The sequence below is a fragment of the Cyclopterus lumpus genome, chromosome 6, assembly GCF_009769545.1.
Source record: "Cyclopterus lumpus isolate fCycLum1 chromosome 6, fCycLum1.pri, whole genome shotgun sequence".
Taxonomy (NCBI): Eukaryota; Metazoa; Chordata; class Actinopteri; order Perciformes; family Cyclopteridae; genus Cyclopterus; species Cyclopterus lumpus.
In genome coordinates, this window is record NC_046971.1 from 15,506,691 (window position 1) to 15,526,102 (window position 19,412).

General features: G+C 42.5%; 2 protein-coding genes across 4 annotated transcripts; one reads left to right on the top strand and one right to left on the bottom strand.

Moving 5' to 3' along the window:
* Window positions 1-328: 328 nt before the first annotated feature.
* On the top strand, window positions 329-4,032 carry bhlhe41 (basic helix-loop-helix family, member e41). Of its 2 annotated transcripts, none has more exons than XM_034535390.1 (5): window positions 329-524; window positions 622-688; window positions 844-954; window positions 1,050-1,161; window positions 1,394-4,032. In XM_034535390.1, exons 1-5 carry the CDS (start codon window positions 463-465, stop codon window positions 2,341-2,343), a joined length of 1,302 nt encoding a protein of 433 aa, XP_034391281.1. In that variant the 5' UTR covers window positions 329-462; the 3' UTR covers window positions 2,344-4,032. The 2 variants fall into 2 exon arrangements, with proteins under 2 accessions (XP_034391281.1, XP_034391282.1); XM_034535391.1 differs by having other exon boundaries at window positions 352-524; window positions 847-954; window positions 1,394-3,934.
* A 1,002-nt stretch (window positions 4,033-5,034) lies between these two features.
* Window positions 5,035-18,138, bottom strand: LOC117732783 (ras association domain-containing protein 8). Of its 2 annotated transcripts, none has more exons than XM_034535956.1 (6): window positions 17,765-18,138; window positions 12,113-12,314; window positions 10,110-10,909; window positions 9,707-9,904; window positions 9,010-9,154; window positions 5,035-7,132 (listed from the first exon to the last, which is right to left on the bottom strand). In XM_034535956.1, exons 2-6 carry the CDS (start codon window positions 12,213-12,215, stop codon window positions 7,011-7,013), a joined length of 1,368 nt encoding a protein of 455 aa, XP_034391847.1. In that variant the 5' UTR covers window positions 12,216-12,314; window positions 17,765-18,138; the 3' UTR covers window positions 5,035-7,010. The 2 variants fall into 2 exon arrangements, with proteins under 2 accessions (XP_034391847.1, XP_034391848.1); XM_034535957.1 differs by having other exon boundaries at window positions 5,038-7,132; window positions 10,116-10,909; window positions 17,765-18,099.
* Between the last annotated feature and the right edge of the window lie 1,274 nt (window positions 18,139-19,412).

Below are 19,412 nucleotides of genomic sequence, written 5' to 3' on the forward strand. Positions count from 1 at the left end.
TTCGATACATCAACACGACCGTCAGTGAACTGATGATGATGATGATGATGATGATGATGATGATGTGGCTTTGTTGGTCTCTCCTCGCGCCTGTGCGCTACGTTTTGCACACGAATCACGTTTTAGCAACCAGGTCAAAAGTGTTCGGACTCCATCTCGATATGAACAGCGGCGATGGCTGCTCTAACACAGACACGGTCTAATTACCGGACTTTGTGCTGGTGCAGGCTACACGTGAGTCGGAAGCTGTTCCCCACCGACGGCGCGCGTGCGCTCTAACCACCGCACCGACGGCTTTTGCAAAGTGGCAGCTCAGGGAACTATAGGCATCAGTCTAAAGCGCAGCTCCAGTGGAGGACACGCACTGTGCACCATCTCCCTCAGCCGTCCGTGTGTGGGTCGTGGAAATAACAACTGTTCCCCAAAGAAGCTCGAGAGCGGATAACCAGCAGCAGAGAAGTGATGGATGAAAGAATACCGCATTTACAGGACAGACAGTTCATGGAGCACGCAGATTTCTTAGGGTGAGTGTCCGCTTTATGAGCAAACTCTGTCAAACTCTGTCTGATAAACTATTATGGCAACCCGGTGAATAACCGGAGACGTTGCTCTTTACTTTAGGGTGGATTACCCCTCTCTCTACATATGCAAATCCAAAAGAGGAATAAAACGAGAGGATGGTGGGAAGGTGCGTGTGTGTTATTATACTACGGCAATCTAAATATTTACTTTGTTGTTTTCATTAACCGACCTTTGTGTTTACATGGAGCTTGTCAGAATATGTACTTTGGACTTATGTATTTGTGTTTCAATACACTATACTATTGTATATATTTTTTCCAGCAGGACGCATACAAGTTACCACACCGGTTGATAGAGAAGAAGAGGAGAGACCGAATCAACGAATGTATTGGCCAGCTAAAGGATTTGTTACCCGAACATCTGAAGCTGTCGGTCAGTTTATGACACTTCAACACGTTTTACGCGCTTACCGAACCTGGTTTTACACGACAGTCGTAAACCAACTGAACCTTTGTTTCTCTCCACAGACTCTCGGGCATTTGGAGAAAGCAGTTGTCCTGGAGTTAACGTTGAAACATTTGAACGCACTGACTGCTGTCACTGAGCAGCAGCACCAGAAGATCATTGCTTTGCAGAATGGTAAGCTGAACAAAGCCGAAGTTATTGGAAATGTTTGGCAGGAAACGTGTGTTAGTCCCTCGTAGAAATAGTATGTAAATGTGCGTAAATAGAACACACGTATATAGAGGATAATGCGCATTTTGAGAATACCACAAGCACATTTTAAAACGTGCCATTGACAGGCGCCCATTTTATCTTATGATGTGCGGCAATTTACAAAATAATCATCCTTGAACTGCACGTTTCACAGGGGACCGGTCCATGAAATCTTCCATTAACGCAGATCTGGATGTGTTCCACTCCGGGTTCCAGGCCTGTGCCAAAGAGGTCCTGCAGTACCTGAGTCAGTTTGAGAACTGGACGACACGAGAGCAGAGGTGCGCGCAGCTCATCAACCACCTTCACAAGGTGCTGGCGCAGTTCCAGCCCGGCGAGCCGCAGCTCCAGCATCAGCTACCCGCCGGGGACGCACAGGACGTGCAGAAAGCCGACAGCCAAGCTAATTGTGTCCCGGTCATCCAGAGGACCCAAGGCGGGGAGCTCAACGAGAATGACACCGACACGGACAGTGGATACGGGGGAGAAGCCGAAAAGAGCGATGTCAAAGATAAAGAATGTGAGCACAATAAGGCGCAGGGGCCGAAGGCAGTGAAGATCAAGCAAGAGTTCGGAGACGATCGCGCTGCCAAAAAACCCAAGATGAACTGGCCTGGGAACGGGTTAGGGGGCACAGACCCCACGAGGCCCGATCTGGCGTTTATGAACTCTCTGATGGGAATAAGCGGTGTGGGACAGCAGACACCCATTTGCATGCCTTTCTACTTCATCAACCCCTCGGCCGCGGCGACTTATATGCCTTTTTTCGACAAAAGCAACATTGAAAAGTACATGTACCCAGCGGCGGCGGCCGCTCTGGCATCTCCTTTCCCCTGGCTGTACCCAGCACACGCATCAGCAGCGGCGGCCGCGGCTGCCGCTGCTGCCGCTTTCCCCGGCTTGGCTGTGCACGTTGGAGCCTCTTCCGAGTCCAAGGGCTTCCACAGTCCAGACAGCGACGAGTCACTCGAGGCTGAGTTGGATTCACCAGAGGAGCGCGAGGATAGTCCCGCGAGTGACTACGGGGAGGATGACGTGGCTGAAACGTCCCAAGAGAGCAAGGACAGTCCTCGCGCTCAGTTTTCTGCTTGTCAAACGAGCTAATTTCTTTCTCCGTGTTACCTCTGCGTCTGCTGAGGAGTTTATGTATTTCCTTTTTTTTAGGCTACAAAACGAGGTTTCACAGAAGAGTTGCTCGTGTACAACATATTGGCTAAACAGGGGACAGTTGTGACTGAGTGTGCCTTTTGCACTGATGCTAGATTAGTCAAACTAAATGATTATCGACAATGATTGAAACAAATACACGGCTGTGTTGTGCTGGAGTTAGTTTTTTATCCTCTTTGATAAAATATTTTGAAGTGGCAGCATTGGTGCCAAACCTTTGAGTACTACAACAGTGCGCAATATCCCAATCAGAGTGTCTCTTTGGATGTATGAAGTTGCAACTGACCTTTGCCAAGGTTATTAAGACTGATTCTGACTGTACATATTATTACCTGGAAGACAGTCTGATTCATTAACATGTAAATGAGGCTATAAATGAAGTGCCCCTGGAAGTGGAACGCCCCCAATACCTCATCCACAACTTTGCATGGGGTAGGCTGAATTGGAGGCACATGACTGTACCCCCTGAGAAGAAATTAATGGTATCTCCATCATTAATAATTCATACAAAGAACAGCTACTTTACACATAATAAAGATACATTATGGGAAAGGTATTATGCCTGGTTGCCCTCAACTCATTTTACACATTTACAGAGTTTACTCTGGTTTCATTTACTTGTTTGTTCTTGTGAGGAAAGAAGAAAAAAAAAGCAATCATTCACAAGGGGCTGCTTGACCTGATATTGTAAGTCCCCTGAATGAGGCATTTCAGCACCGAGATGTGGTGACCTCCTGTACCTCCAAGAAACATTGTAGGTTAGCACCTTATAGATCTTTGATATTGAATGTACTTGTATTTTCCCAGCTGTTAAAGTTTGTATGTAGGATGATCTTTACTCTTTGAGACGTAAAGTGCACTTTTTCTGCTCTTACTCTCAAACAGTCACCTTATAATTTTGAGAGTCAATCGCTGTAGTTCTCTTAGAACCTTTTTATTGTGTTGAGTTGTCTGGAAATAATAATACAAAAGAAGAGGGAAGAGATACCACATGCTTTGTGATGATTTCGTGCAGTAAAGTGGTCATTAAGTCATTTGCCTGATTTGACAAAACACTACTTATTTCTGGCTCTTTCGAAGCAAAATTATTCAAATCATAATCAGATTTGAAAACCCTGCAACCCATGACCGGACTATCCCAGATTCTGTGATATATGCTATCAATATGTAAAACCTTGCTTTTGAAATATTTTACAAAGCTGTGGTTATGTGACCATCACTGATGATCATTGGCGTTTTAGGAACTTTTAACTTTATCTTGGCCTGTTTTCTATGAGATTAATTCCTGAAAGTATAGTTATATTCAGCTTTTTTTAAGTTTCACATGTGATCGAATAAACAGATGGTTTTCATTGCATTTTCCATACACAACATTGCTTTTGTAGTTTACTTCAGCTGGTTTTGCCTCAAATCTGTTACCAAGTGTTATATAAAGTGGCATGTGTGTCTGTAAATATTTTTTTGTGAATATACCATAAAGTATACATGTCTATGTCAATGTTGTAAAAGTCTATGGATTTTTTAAAGATTTAACTGAGCAACTGTTGCACATTTCGTTAATGCTTTACACATATGCTGTTATAAATTATTGCTGATGAGTTGTAAAATAAATATCAAAACTAACTCTGCAGGCGTCTTCTTTTTTCCCCACTACTTATGTTTGTGCCCACAGTCTCACAGGTTAGCAAATGCAGGACAAGTTCAGTAAGTATTTGGGTCGTTTGGGTTGAAACACGACACACTGGAAGACACAAAGTAATGCATGCACAAGACAAACATTTTACAGTTTTATGAATAAACAATACTGAAAGTTCAGTCCATGAAATGTATTGTTACTAAGACTCTAATCAGCTGACAGGTCACAGCAGAGGAATGTACAGTGTACAGTAAGCTACGGCTTTAAACAAATGTCATGTGACGATGAAGTGAGATTACACTCAGTCTGTACAGGCTGATGAAAAACAAGGGGTCTCCTCCCAACTGGTCAGAGGCCTTAAGACGGATCAGGTCCAGACTTTTTTGTTCCCATTAACCAACTTACAGCAATATTATTTTAATCTTATGCATAATTTCCACAGCCATAAAATGTAAGTGTCTGACTTTATGCCTTTTTTTGGCAACAATGAAGTGCAATTACTGCCAACTAATGCATTTCGAGGTTTAGAACGAACATGCATGTCGCCTTAAGTTGATGCTCCTTTTTCAATAAGTTCCTTGTTGTGATGCCACAACTCGCCCCATTTTCTTTAGGGTTCCTTTTTCTTCTGTTTACAAATTACATTATGGTTCTGTCAGTATCTTCACTAACCTTTGACAGTGTGAGCAAAAGCAATTATGCTTTTTGTTTTTTACCAGACACCATTCTAGCCAACTATGAAGTCAATTAGCATGGTTTAATTGCATTAATATACATTTTATGCGCTGAAAACATTTATTATCATTGCAGGCTCTGTCTCATAATTCTCTCCCTGCCATGTTGTGCCAATGTCTCCAACAATACTGAGTAAATGTCTCCATCTACTGGCGAAAAGCTTGAAAAACATGTAGAGCATCTAGTGTACAATACAGTGCAAGTTCCTCCTCATTTGCGTCCACTGGCAAACAGTTATCAGTTGTGACACATTTCATTTTGTCAGATGGTTTATTGAATCATGCAATTCATGTTATATCAGCAGCCAGTTACAGCCATACATCTGTCAACGCTTTGCAGTCTATTAAGGCAGGGACAAATAAAAACAGGTTCTGTACAGTCGATATTTAAGAGTTTTCTAGAACATACGTGGTTGTAAACAGTAACTACAGCTACGTCTCATCCCCGGGAATAAAAAGCACACAAGTGGTTTCTTAAAGGGAAAATCCGCTCCAATATATAGACTACTATAGACTAATTAGTCCTCAATCCTTTAACTGAAAAGCTGAGAGACAAACTGGAGTGATGATGTACTTTGTTGTGTTTGTGTAAATACTGAATGTTGCAGGGTGGACTCCTCTTCTGTATCCAATACACTTTTTTTATTCCTGGGTGACGGTACTGATATAAACTGATGAATAAAGTATACAGTATGTGTTGCATGATGAAATAAATCTGATTAAATGTGAATGCATTTGACAGCATATAGTATTGTGGTGACAATAATACAGTAGCAGAGAGTAAAGGTCTATAGATATTGTTCTTTCCATTGCCATTTCTACAAAATACTGACAGATAAAACACCACATAGTTTCCTCTTTGATGCTGTGGCATTGCCATTTCTCTCTGTGCAGCAATGTGGCACAAATACATCTAATAACAGCTGATCTAAACTGACTACGGTCGTTGTTTCAATGGGTCGACTAAAGCTTTACTATACATTATTTGAATAAACAAACTGTGGAATGAATATAAGGCACTTTGATGTGATTAGCAGCTGAACGACGGCCTAAGAGGGGCTTTAAACCTTGGCTATTCTGAATCTGCACACACACACATCTCTTTAATCACAGACTCACACACACGCTCAAACACACTGTAGCTATCTGTTGTATTATCACATGCCACCAGATTCAACTATCTGATTTACTGTACTGTGGATGCTCTGCACAGCCAGATATGGCTATATTAACAACACAATCATGCAACAAGACCTGCTAATCTTTGGACATCAATCCTTAAAGAAAAAAACAAGTATAATACATTTGGCAAAAATATACTGTGTCGTCATCTTAACAACAAAAATCAGCTTAAGAGGGTAATTTACACGGTCTCATTATGCAGGTATTACTGCAGGAATGAGGGCACTGCATTTTTCTAACTGAATGCACCACTTTGTAATAAAATATAACAATTCACTAAATAAAGCTGAAAAGTAATAAAACATTTACAGCAAGCAATCATTTTGGTACAAACACACAGTAACATTCTTCGGTAACAAAACCTTTAACCATTTGTGCATAGTTGTAACATGAACCGACAGTCAGAGCAACGGGAATACATTCTGATATGCAAAACAATAGATTCGAGACAGGTTTACTATAGTAGCCACACGTGGATCCTTCATTACTTATATAAGAACCAGGTGTTATGCTGGGTAAAACATATTGACTACAGAAATTACATATGATTTTAGAGATATATTTAATAAATTCACATACCAAGATTCTCAGGATTATTATTCAAAAAGGCAATCGTTTTAAATCATGATGCTAGTGTGAAAACAATACAAATCATTCAGCAGTTACTAAAGTACATTAAGTGGATATGTTTATAAAGGAAGTCCACAACATCCTGATGCTGAGAAAGTCCTAATATCTCCAGAGACTGTGCACCATGGACTTGTTGTTGTTGTTGTTGTTGTTGTTGCTGCTGCTGTGTTTTTATGTCCTTCCTTCCAACCATCTTTCATTCCCACCAAGTGCTCCACGACTTGCATTTCAAGATCAACATTGTTCCTTCACTTTTGGAGTCTTCACATTGGAGGATGCCTTCCCTTCAGGTGATGAGACAACAGTGCATAGTAGTGTGCTACTGAGGTATCCTGTACAAAGATATCCACTTACAAATGTGTGCGGAGGCGAAATGGCCTCTGGAAAGGAGACATCACGCGTTCCCTCGTGGCAGAGCTGTCTCACACGTAGATCCCCTCTGGATTCAGGCCGGAAGTGAGAGGGCTGTGGAGGATCCGGAGGTGACTGGACAGAGGGTGCGACGACACCGGACGCTTCAGGGAGCCAGAAAGGGGAACTAAATCTTAAAATAATAAATCATATGAAAGAGAAAATTAAACAAAACACTTAAACTATTTAAAAGTGTATTTCAAAATGTTTGGTGCTGAAAATATATAGTCCGGTTTCAAAAGAAACAACAAAGGCTCCTACACGCTAGCTCTGCTGTGGTGCCACCAGGGGGCAGTACCGAGCCATGCAGAGAATCAGCAGATGCACAAAAGCGCTGGCAGATTTTACACACATGAATTGGAAGGTTACTGGAAGGACATGATCACTCAATTCATTACATTTCATAATTGAAATCCACCACTGTTAAGTTTAATAACGAATGATGCAATTATGAAGTATATGTCGTGAAAATCAGAAAAATAAAATAAAAATTGCCTCTTTGGTGCTGTGACACATTCCAGTTAAGATTGTGTTGACAGATTTTGAACAAAATCAAATCCAGTGTGTGTAAACTGTTAACCATCACTGGTACTACTACAACCTCGCCATGTTTCACACAACCAAGCAATTCATTTAGGAGGAGACCGGATTGATTTGTTATTGTTCTCATAGATTTAAATTCACCATGAAATCCCATATGCAGCATTTACACACACACAATTATGAATTTGTTTTCATTAACATTAAACATTTAACATTAAAAGGCATTGGGCAAGTGGAATACAAAATTAGTCATCGGTGTTGTGAGAGGTTAACTCAACATTCATGGGTGTACATTTTCATGTATATATTCATTTATGCGCTTGTAGACTTGTCTTTTTTAAGTTTGTACATGTTGTACAACAGTGTCTGTTGATAAACTTTGTTTTAAAAGTTGTATATGATGCTTTTAATATCCCAAGCTGATGGGTTTGTCCATGGTAACAACACATAATGCACTGCTCTAGTCGGACCTCAATTAATTATTACTATTACTCACTAATTTTGTTATTGGTACTATATTATTGTGAAGTTTTAAATAACCAGCTGGCCGACATTGTGACAGTTCTCCCATTATTCAGTGTTCTTAGTCTCTGTGTGCGCTCTGCTCGTCTGCTGTAGGTTGACGGTGCTTTGGTCCAAAAAAAGCCCATCACAGAAACTGCTGAGCATGTGATAGAAGAATTGAGGGTTAAACAGAGAACGTAAGGTAAATGAATGACGCCAGGTCTGCCTGTATCCAGGCAGCTGTTGGCATGGAGACTATAATTGTCACTGGAGTAGGTAAAAACTAAATCTGTTCTCTCCACTACCCCCTAACCATTTTTTCTATCACAATCTCTCACACATTTAACACACTCACACTAAGCGGAGTCATTTTTTCTCAGCAGGCGTTAAAAAAACAAAACAAGAATGCATTGATGGCACAGAATGACTTCACTATTGCAAACTTCATAAAACTTTAATACAAAATAAGTTGTGTCTCGTCTGTCTGAAAGGCAACCAGAAGACAGCATGCACTTAATCATACAATTAAGTTGTCATACCTATCTCGGGTCAGACTAGTTCAGATCAGTCAAGCCTTGGTTATACACCCTAATGGACTACTGCGGACATCGCGGTCTGGACAGGTACGCGGCAGCAGAGCCCACGCTACACCCTCTGATGACACATTCTACGTCACGCAGCCCTGACTGGACCTTATATAAACACGGACGAACAGAGTATAACTTTGGCCTCAGGCTTATCTGGCCCCAATGCCACAGACTACACACTGACTCTACAAGGTCAGTTTCCCACCCAGTCATTTAAAATCAACAGCAAGAGATGCCGAGGCATACGTTACACTACATGTGACTGTACTCCTGCACTTTAAAACATGTCCTGTGGCATGAGTTAAATATTTAACTGCAGTATTCCTCAAGAGAACACAAATACACCCATTCAATGTTGAGAAGAAAAATATATTACCTATACCATGACTGCTGTGAGTACTTTCATCCTCACTGGGTTCAGCAGGCAGCACTGTGACCTTGGTGCCGGTCTGCTTAATGAACTGCTGCAGGTTAACCTGCCTCAGCTCCTTGGTCAGCTGTTCCAGCTCGTGCTGCATATCCTTCAAAGAAACAGCAGGAGAAGAGTGACACATGACAGCGTTACCAATTATACAGATTATATGTACGAGCGTCCGTTATAGTATTTTGATGTCCAGACAGTCATTTATTATTATAATAATAATAATAATAACAACAACAACTTGATTTAAATAGCACCTTTACAAAAATAGTTAATAAAGTGCTTTGAGAGAAAAAAAAAAAACAGGCAATAAAACAACAAAAAGCTCAGTGAGCCAACAAAGAAAGACAAACTGAGGTCAAATTTAAACCCTGATAAAACATTGAGACAATGTATACAATTTCAGATAGCTCTCTCTGTAGCCATAGCTGGCTTTATTGAACTTTTTTCACATATGCACTAGTACACCTCAAGACCTGTAAACATACTTTAAAAGGGTATAAAACCTGGCAGGGATTCATCATCGCTGCGAGGGACGATTCAGGTGGACAGATGCTTAAATGCATTCTTACTGATGGATGGTCTCCATCAGCCTGCAGCACTATTTTGTTTATTTGAAAAATAAATACTTGAATGAGTGCATGCGTCTTACCTGCAGCTTCTTGGTGCCATGTCCAAGTGACCTGTCCACTGCTCTGCAGCTGCTCTCCAGCTGGACAGCCTGTCTCTCCTGGGCTTTCAGTTCTGCTTTGGCCCTGAGAACCTGAGACCGAGCCTCTGCCTCACTGACCCACTGAGTCTCCTGCCGCTGCCTCTGCAGCCGCTCCTCTTCCAGGCCGGCCTCTTCACTCTGATGGGGCAGGGTTAAACGGATATGGGAAAAGAGGCAAAGCACCAACTATAATGTATAAACATCACTAGAACGACTGGTAAAAGATAAACAACTTTAATAGAACTTATTCTTGATTTGTAGCTGCTTCATTTAATATTTCCCCACAAGTTGCTACTAAAATAAAATGATTTATTTCTTCAATATCTCCCCACACATAGCACACCTGTACCATTGACAGCTTTTCTTCAATCTCCACTTCGCAGCCCTGCAGGCGTCCTCTTAGTTCCTGCAGTCTTTCCTCGAGCTGTCTCTCACTCTCTAGCTCAATCTGCAGCTCGGTGGCCCAAAACTCCTCCTCTTCCATCTCCACGTCATTCTTCCTCAGATGCTTTTCCAACCTCAGGATCTCCTCTATCAACCCTCCTCCTCCACCTGGTTCCCCAATGCACCCTCCACCTCGCTCCCCTCGCCCTTCAGCCCATGCCTGCAGCTCAGCCTCATACGTCTCCAGCTTCTTCTCCAGCACGTTGAGAGTCTCTCTCTGTAGGCCGACCAGTCGGACCAGATCTTCCATGCGACAGGCCCACAGGCCAGGCGATGCAGTCCCGATGGCTGGTCTTGCATGGTGATGATTCACACTATTTCCCAGGAGGAGTTTTCGTTTTGCCTCGGCCTCGCCGATTCGGCCTCCGCTCAATATCTCCCTGAGGCCTCTGGGTGCACCAGTGAACGTCAGAGACTTGCGGCGCGGTTCACGGCGGCGGAGGGAGCGATCATTGGGATGTCGAAGCTTTGCGAGGGGAGGTAGGCTCTGCCGGTGCAGCCCACGTTCAGGCCCCCTGAGAGGGGGTCCTTCTGAGGGAGGTCGTTCAGTCAAGGAGGGGCCTGTTCGATGCAGGATCAGCTGGACATCCCCGGCATACTGGCCCCAGGTGTTCAGAGAAGCCACAGGGCTCTCATGAGGGGCGAGGTGACGCTCCGTGTCACGCCATTTTTCTACCAGAGTATATCTCCCAGTGCGACCTGTAAAAAACACAACTCTGTAACAACTTCTTATGTTGGTAGATGGTTATGCTAAATTGCAAAAATCATGACTTTTATCTAAAGCTGCTTAAAGCTAATTTGACCACTAAAGTGATAAACGATTGCAAAACAAAATGCAAAAAGGCATCTTACCTTGGGGTTAAAATAACATTTTAGCAAAAGTGTCTTCCACATTGAACAGACGCGGATTGTAATCCTGTTGGAGTTGTTTCTGGTCACCTAACAGTGACGTTATAAGTGGGATAAGAGCCTTAAGTCTCAACCATGCCATCAAAATGCTGGAAAACAGATCAAGTGGCTTGAGCAGTACGAGCAACTTTTTTTTTTTTTTTTTTACATAAGATTCAATGTTTATAAGGAATAAACTGCTCAGAGCTGTTTAGAGGAAACCTAAACACAACACAAAACACTTGTAAAATGCCAAAGTTCTAAATCAATGTTGATGTCTGATCACTTAAAATGGTTTATAAATTTCTAATATAAAAAAATGCAGTGGAGGGGGCTCAGAAGTGCTGCTTTCTCAGTTTGGCAGCAGACTGCGAGATGAGTCAGACTTTCCCTCCTCCTCCCCTGCTCTTAGTGGGAAGTGATGTCAATACAGTCTGTTCCATATGGGAGAGGGGGTGCTTAGATCCAAGAAAGTATACCAATAAAGCCTCTAACTATGACCTACTGTATCGTATGTCAGCAAGAGACTCAAATACTACTACCTTATTGTTTTTTAAAGTGAATTCCATGTTAACTAACAAGGAGAATGAAGCATTACACGGGTGAGAAACCTTTTTAGATTAGCACTTAGTGATCTTGTATGACCAAAGCTAAGAATGGAGGAATACAGTCAGATCAACCTGGAACAAACAGGAAGCAGACTGCGTCCGTGCTGGAAAGGCAGCACACAGAGGAGAGGGTTAGCACACAGGAGCTATGCTCTGGTTTAGTATGCCAACAGCCTGGATGGTCTTTTCTAACTAAATGCAGACAAATGCTACACACAAGCACCCAAAGATCTCTTAGGTGGTTGCGTGTAGCAGTCTATCAACTGATGCATTGAATTGAATCACCTGGCAATGAGCTTAATGGACACAGCCCCATTCATAGTAAAATAATCCAGTTTCCCTAGACAAATATGCAACTCAGCGGAAATGTATCTCAGGTGTGGTTTTATAGTAGAAAAGTATCTACCTATGGCCTGTGCCAGAGCAATCACCACTTCTTGGCAGGTGGTTGCTTCAGTGACTCCACAGACGACCCTCTGGACTCCATCCACCCAGACCTTGAGCTCCATGTTGGGTCAGAAGCGAAGGGGCCGGTTGTGGTGTGTTTGCCCCAACATTATTGAAGGCTCCAGTGGTGCAGGGCAGCTGAAGCCCCTCTGGCTACTTCACTGGGGAGGAAACACAGGGGAAAACAGGAAGCGGTTAGTCAGGATGTGCTCAAGGCCACAGTTATAATCTTCAGTCGCCTTAAAGGATAAAGTCTTAACAGACACACATAAATGCAGACAGTTCCACTTGTGGTATTGCTTCTACACATGTAGTCAAATAAGCAGAAAATACAAGGGACAGAGACTATTTTAGCAGTGGCTTATGGTAAAAGGATAGTCTAGTTAAGAATGGACCTGTACAGCCAGGCATGCCAGGACCAGCTGGCCATAACGCAGTTGTTTTGTTCTTCTCTATGAATAGGTACATGTCTGTTGGGGGTGCAGGAAGAGTCTGCCAGCACATTCCCAAGCCCAGTTCCTGCTTTTGTACAACGAATTACATGAAAACAGCAGAGACAGAGCAGGAAGATTGACTCAGTGACACAAAGAGGACCGGAACAGAGAGTGAAACAGAGAAGGGATGAAAATATAATTAAATAAGGAAAAGGGAGAGCCAGATGAATCATGACTCCCCAAGAGGGAGTAGAGTGGGATTTTGTATTTTATGTCACAGGTGTGTTCAGTGTTCTGTAACATATGTAATATATTGATGTCCTTTATTCCTTACCGAGTTATTAGGAGAGCAGTTAATACTATGCTACAAATACAAAATGAACATATTAGAGATGCACTGTCTTCATAAAGCTGACTATGATAGCTACTGACTGATTGACTGCATTTTGAAGATTCACAGAATCAGCTATTATAGATAGATACTTCAGTTATCCTGCAAGGCAAAATTGTTTCATTATCAGATTCACAAAGCACGTATTAAAAAGGTGTTAAACAACTACTGACATAACACAGTATATGAAATTCCCATTAAGGGTGAACGATCCTTCAAGGACAGGTACCTGAGAGAGAATGAAAGGCATTTCCCCAGATCTGTATCACTCTCTAACCTTCACTGCACCTACAGTACTGAGTCAAAAGGTCCTTTTGTTCACCAACCCCCCACCAATTACTCCTCCCCCAGCCCACGTAGTCCTTATCCACATTCACAAAGTCATCCACACCAGCCTGACCTATGCACCGCAAATTGCTTTTCTTACGATGGTGAAGACATAGAAAGTGCTGCAAGGTAACATCTGTAGAGTTAGACAAAGAGGTGAAGTGGCAACTAATTCATAGTTTTACTATTGATTATTACATCTTTATTTTCAGTTGGATAAATTAATTGTTTACTTCTTTTTTTTTTAACTAAAAAATTCCCATCCATGGATACATATATTGCTTGTTTGGACAGACAACCAGTCCCAAACCCCAAAGTGTTACATAAAGCACCAACAAGTTAAAACAGCATGTTTGCTTGTAAAATTACATCATAATTCAAACTAATAGAGATTTTAAAAAGTTTTTATACAAACAAACTCAATACAACCTCAGGTAGTTATATGAAATGTATAGTGGCAGATTCAAGTGTGTGTTAAGTGCAGAAATACACTGCGTGCGTCTCAATTTGTTGTAATTCAATATACATCTGTATACGAGTGAATGTCACTTTTGTCTGTGGCCTGGACTCTTGGTCACTCCATTGTTAGTGTATTCACAGCTAGTTGGAAAGTGCTTTTGTCCTCCATCCTTCTGCCCTTAAATGGCATTAAGGGCAGAAGGATGGAGAGGATCAGGAAAATAGACACACACACACACACACACACACACACACACACACACACACACACACACACACACACACACACACACACACACACACACACACACACACACACACACACACACACACACACACACACACACACACACACACACACACACACACACACACACACACACACACACACACACACACACACACACACACACACACACACACACACACACACACACACACACACACACACACACACACACACACACACACACACACACACACACACACACACACACACACACACACACACACACACACACACACACACACACACACACACACACACACACAGCTAAAAGAATTCTGCAGTGACCCAAAACACTGTCACCATTTTGTTTAGCTCTTTTACAGGGGGATGTGGAAACAGTAATAGGGACTTGAGTGGGTCTTGATGCAAAGCAGGCATAGTGGATCAGACAGGGAGGTGATTTGGATATACTGGAGAGGGAAGGGGAAGGTGCTTAAGAAACCTACAGTATAAAAACCCTGAGTCAGATGGATTAACCATGACCACAGCATAAATGATTTCACTCCCCCTCCCCCCCTCCCCCACACACAGAAGAGACAACTGTTCAAACAAAACACTACATTTCATGTGCAGTAAAGACAAACCAACTGGCTGATTCAATGCCTCTTGCTTGCACACGCTCAACAAGACTCTGCAGGGCATTTAGAAATGTCACTTGCTCTGGTCCAGACTCGTGGCATTTATATTCGTTAACATTAACACAAAAAGCCCAACCGACGATACAGGCACGGCGGTGTGGGGCAGAGTGCCATCCTGAGCTCTGCAAGCTGCACTCCTCTGGCCTGTCAAAGCCACAGCCTGGGGAGATGCCCGCTCCCTGATTTGTGCCGCTCATCTGATGCCAGAGAAGCATTTCATGAGACAGAGGAGGACTTACATTCCTGTGAATTCTATTAAAGCTCAGTGGAGAGTTGATCAACTGCAGCAAAAACATCAAACTCCTCATGACTCCAGAGCATGTTTGTTTCAGTCTTGTAATGGTTCAGCAGTGTTGACTCAAGATTCTTCTCAGATCAGCGAGGTGTGTGCAGCATAGAGCAGCTTGCCCGCTCGGCTGCTGATGACCATTCGCCCTACAGGAGCCCACTGCGCTGGCAGGAAAAGGCCTTCAACTGACTGCTGGTGTAAACAACCTAACATATGCTCCTGTGGGTGTTCCATCAAGACCATTACACTGCTGCAACATGCACAATGAACAAATACTGGAGGAGTTGTAGGAGCTTCTTTGGGGGATTTACAGTATGTCAGGCATCACAAAGTGCCTTGTGCAGTTTTGCAAATTGGTGAACAAGGGGCTATTTGAGGAAAACAAAATGGACATTCAAAACCATGGCTGAGCTCGACTGAGGAGAAAGAGAAAGCCTGCAGGGCAGCAACTGGACCTCGCTGAGCCAAATCCCTCCAAATATCACCACGAATCTACGCTTTTGCAACCTTGTTCCTATTCAAATGTTGCTGGCCATTGTTCACTCAGACATTGCACGTTTGAAAGAATATATATTTAAGTGTCGAATTAAAACCATTAACTGATTAATTGTAGAAGGTTTCTGACTCCCCCACGCTGATGTTAATTAAAGACAATGGGATACTTCTTGCGGACCAAAGAGACAGCAGTCTGTTTTATTACCTTAGTACCTTCTTTCCTCTTGCTAACCAAACTTAAATTCAAATTGCACTCCCTGTAGAGCAACGGGCAATTACTAGAAATTTATACTTTGCTGTAATTGGTAACAGATCAGTTGTGAAATACATGTCTGTGAGCCGCCAAAGACAGATGCTGGTTTATTGTAGAGTCGCTGGTGGTAAATTGGTTGGAACTAACTGGATAAATCTATTTTCTTGCTTTCAAATTCCTCCAGATTGTCATCAAGTGCTAAAGCCCGGTATAATTACTATAGCAAAAACAAATTGGGGAGGCAACAGTATAACATCAATGTAAGACACAGTGACAGGATGGGACCCCTGAGGTTAAAAGTTAGGGTCTTGCAGTGTGATCCAGATAAAGACGCTCTTTATCATCATCAGTATGCCAGTGTGGAGTGGCTACAATACCCTCTGGAAATGTAAACATTATATAGTATGGCAAAGACTGTTGCATGAGACAGGCCTTGATCCAGGAGAGTGGAAACTGATAACATCCAGGGTATGCATTCCTGGGCTATGAGAATGCAACGGGCCATGACTAAGAGACAAGAAGGCAATGCGTCTGTCCGCTCTGCGATCTTGATGGCGATGCAACCGGCCTCAGCTATGCAATGACACTTCAACACACTGCACTCAAACTAAAGTGTGTTTAAACTGGATGAATATTAAAAGCTGGAGTTTGTAACATTCTGAACCAATGAAATCCTTAAGTTGACATATCTGAAAGATAAAAAGAGATGAAGATCGGTTTATAGAGGTTCTTTATTCTAGTTTGAAATGTTCTAAAAGCATGTTTTGTGACCCCCACTATACCGAAAGCACCAAAACCAAAATATACACAGAGACGGAGGCCTTGCTCAACACTTCCTCATAATTTTTGTTCAAACTCCCAACATTTCCCTCGAGCTCCAATTCAAAAGTCTGGGTGTTTGAGCTTGAACCCACATCCAGTCACACTGCAAGCAACACTCACAGCTCCTGAGAGGTTTGCAGTGGCCCCTGCCCTGGAGCAAGCCTGCTTCTTTGGCTCTGTGCCTGGCAGATATTAAACTATTAGGCGCTGGAGCAGCCTCCCCCATTTAGGAGGTCAGTGCTGGCAGAATCATGAACATCTGGAAGGCACGTTCGGCCAGCAATAATGCTGCCTTTGTTCCCTTGCCATATCCAGTGCTCACGAGCAGCTTTGAAGAGCCAGCAGGGCAGGCAGCAGGCTCCTTCATCGGGGCAACAGGGGGCCTCTAGCCAAGGTTTATATGTTTCAGTGGTTTGCTAAACATCATCTGGTGCTCAATCACAGTCTCTTGTCTCTTGCAGCAGCAGCTGAAACTTTATTTTGTCCAGCCTCTAGGTACGTCATTGCAGCCTGGTGTTCATGGTGCCGTGACATTTCAAAAATGCAACAAGGAACACTAAATTACAGTATCCTATTTTTAGACTAAAGCTATCCTCTTAGATCACAAGTGTAAGATTTAAAAACTGTGACTGGGTGCCACAACTCCACAGGTTGGTTCTGCTACACCCGATGCGTGGCTGTAAGCACAGCACTGGAGGATAAGTGAGTTTCAACTCCATTCTGTTAGGATTACTGATGTGTGGAGATTTTGCTCGTACTATTTACGAAGATGTTGATCCCGAGGAGAGCAGCGCTGTGTCAAGGGCAAGGCAACATTAAGCAACATTTTGAAGTGAATGTTTCACATCTGAACATGCTCAGAGTACAAGCTGGTACAAGATGATAAAGTCCCAATCCTCCTTGAACCGATCTAAACCCTCTCCTCAGCAGATAAAGACACCGCTCACAGCAGCATTGGCGTGATATCGTTATCATTTAAACGTCTTCAAAAGACATAACGCATGAGCATCTTTGAGCATTAAGCGACAACGCACCTCCGTCTCATATTGTTGGTGGACTGGGATGAAGCGGACTGGGAAATGGCGAGAATGGGCTGTAGTGGGCTCAGAGAGTAGCCGAACTATTCTACTACAGAAATGTTTCCCGTTATCTCCCTCACAACTACAGCCGCTGCAGCACATTGAGCTAGTATTAGGTTCGTGTAATGGTCTTACCTTTAAAGCGCAAACGGGATTCACTTCAGTGTTCCCGATCCAAAAGTGAAGTTTAGGCGGAAAACACAGGTAAAGACGTCAATTCCTCAAAAATGTGTCCTTCCTCACCATCGCCCAGTAAATCACTTCCAGAGAACTGCGACAAAAGTATCGTTTGTCTGCCGGACACAATCACTGCACGCGAGGCTGCGGACGCATCGAGAAGCAGATCATTGACGCCACACGGTCCTACATGCGAAAGTTTGTGTCTGTCCCCTCTTTGCGTCAGTCTTTTGCGCTCTCACCAATAAGCTGAGGAAAATAACCCTCCACTCGTTTCATTACTCCTGCTGGTAAATACATCGCATTGGAACTGGGACACCGCAAGGCATTGTGGACTGTTTAAAGCTGCAATACACTCTGAAGGGGAGAGGGATTGTGGGGGTGAGGGGGATCCCATAATACAAAAGTCTCATATATGATGACATTTTGATTTTTATAGAAATGTGACTCTGTTGTTGATAGTCCTGGAGGATATAACGAAGAGTGGATGCAGATTTAGTAGTGGTTTCATAATCTGCTTTCAGCTATAATAAAGTTGTGCATTGCATTCTTTTAAAAGGTACTGCAGAATTACAGCCTCTAAAACTATACCAATGTAATATCATACAATTGAAAGACATGCATTTAAATAAAAATGACGAAAAATACTATGCAGTTGAAACGCAGGAGCATGTTTTGGATATTATCGTGATAGCCTACCATTAAGGCAAAATAGCATACGTTCCTTGTGAAATGAAGGATACACAAACATGATGTCATGATGAGTACTGGATAGGGATATGAAATAGACAAATTTGGCTGCAGGTATTTTTGTTACACATCATGAAAGTAAGTAATGTAAAACACATAATATCTACACCCCAATGGACTAAACAGCGAATTTACACTGGGAAAAATGTAAAAAAATATTATATTCCCACTTGACATAAACATACTTGCGTAAACTTTTTGCAAAAGATATAGGTGAATTAAAACAGGAGCAGCTGATGGACCTTTGACGAGTGGAACCATACTGCCCTCTCGTGACGAACAGACTTTACTCAGCTGGATGTGTCGATTCTCTAAATATGTTTTTTTTATATCATCGATGTGGTTGATGAGCGGGTTAATCATCACAGCAGGTGTTTAGTCATCAAGTCTGGGTAGGGACGATTGGCCGTAGTCAAGAGCAAGATGTTATTCACTGAACAGGAAGTGTCTTATTGTATGGTTGAACTATATATTATTCAATTCACAGAAAGGCATTTCATGTAAGTGAAACAAACACGTGCATAGCCTACCTGCCATTTTAATCATTCTCAAAACTCTCTCCTTATAGAGGGTTTTCACAGCAGACATTTTACCAGCAGGAAATCACAAGCCTAACTAATGACGTGAACGATGGCTATTCCTGTGACTCACCATGCCTGAAATGAAAGGCAGCCATCATTATTGTTATCTGGTACATCTTTGATTTTACTGCTATGAGATGTCAACAAGTCTGCTGCAAAGTTATACTGCTGTTAGATCAATTGTTTCTCATGTATAATATAGTATCTGTCATCATAAATGGTAATTACTCTTGCTTTTTAGTGATTTTATACAAATACAATTCCTCTAAGGAAAT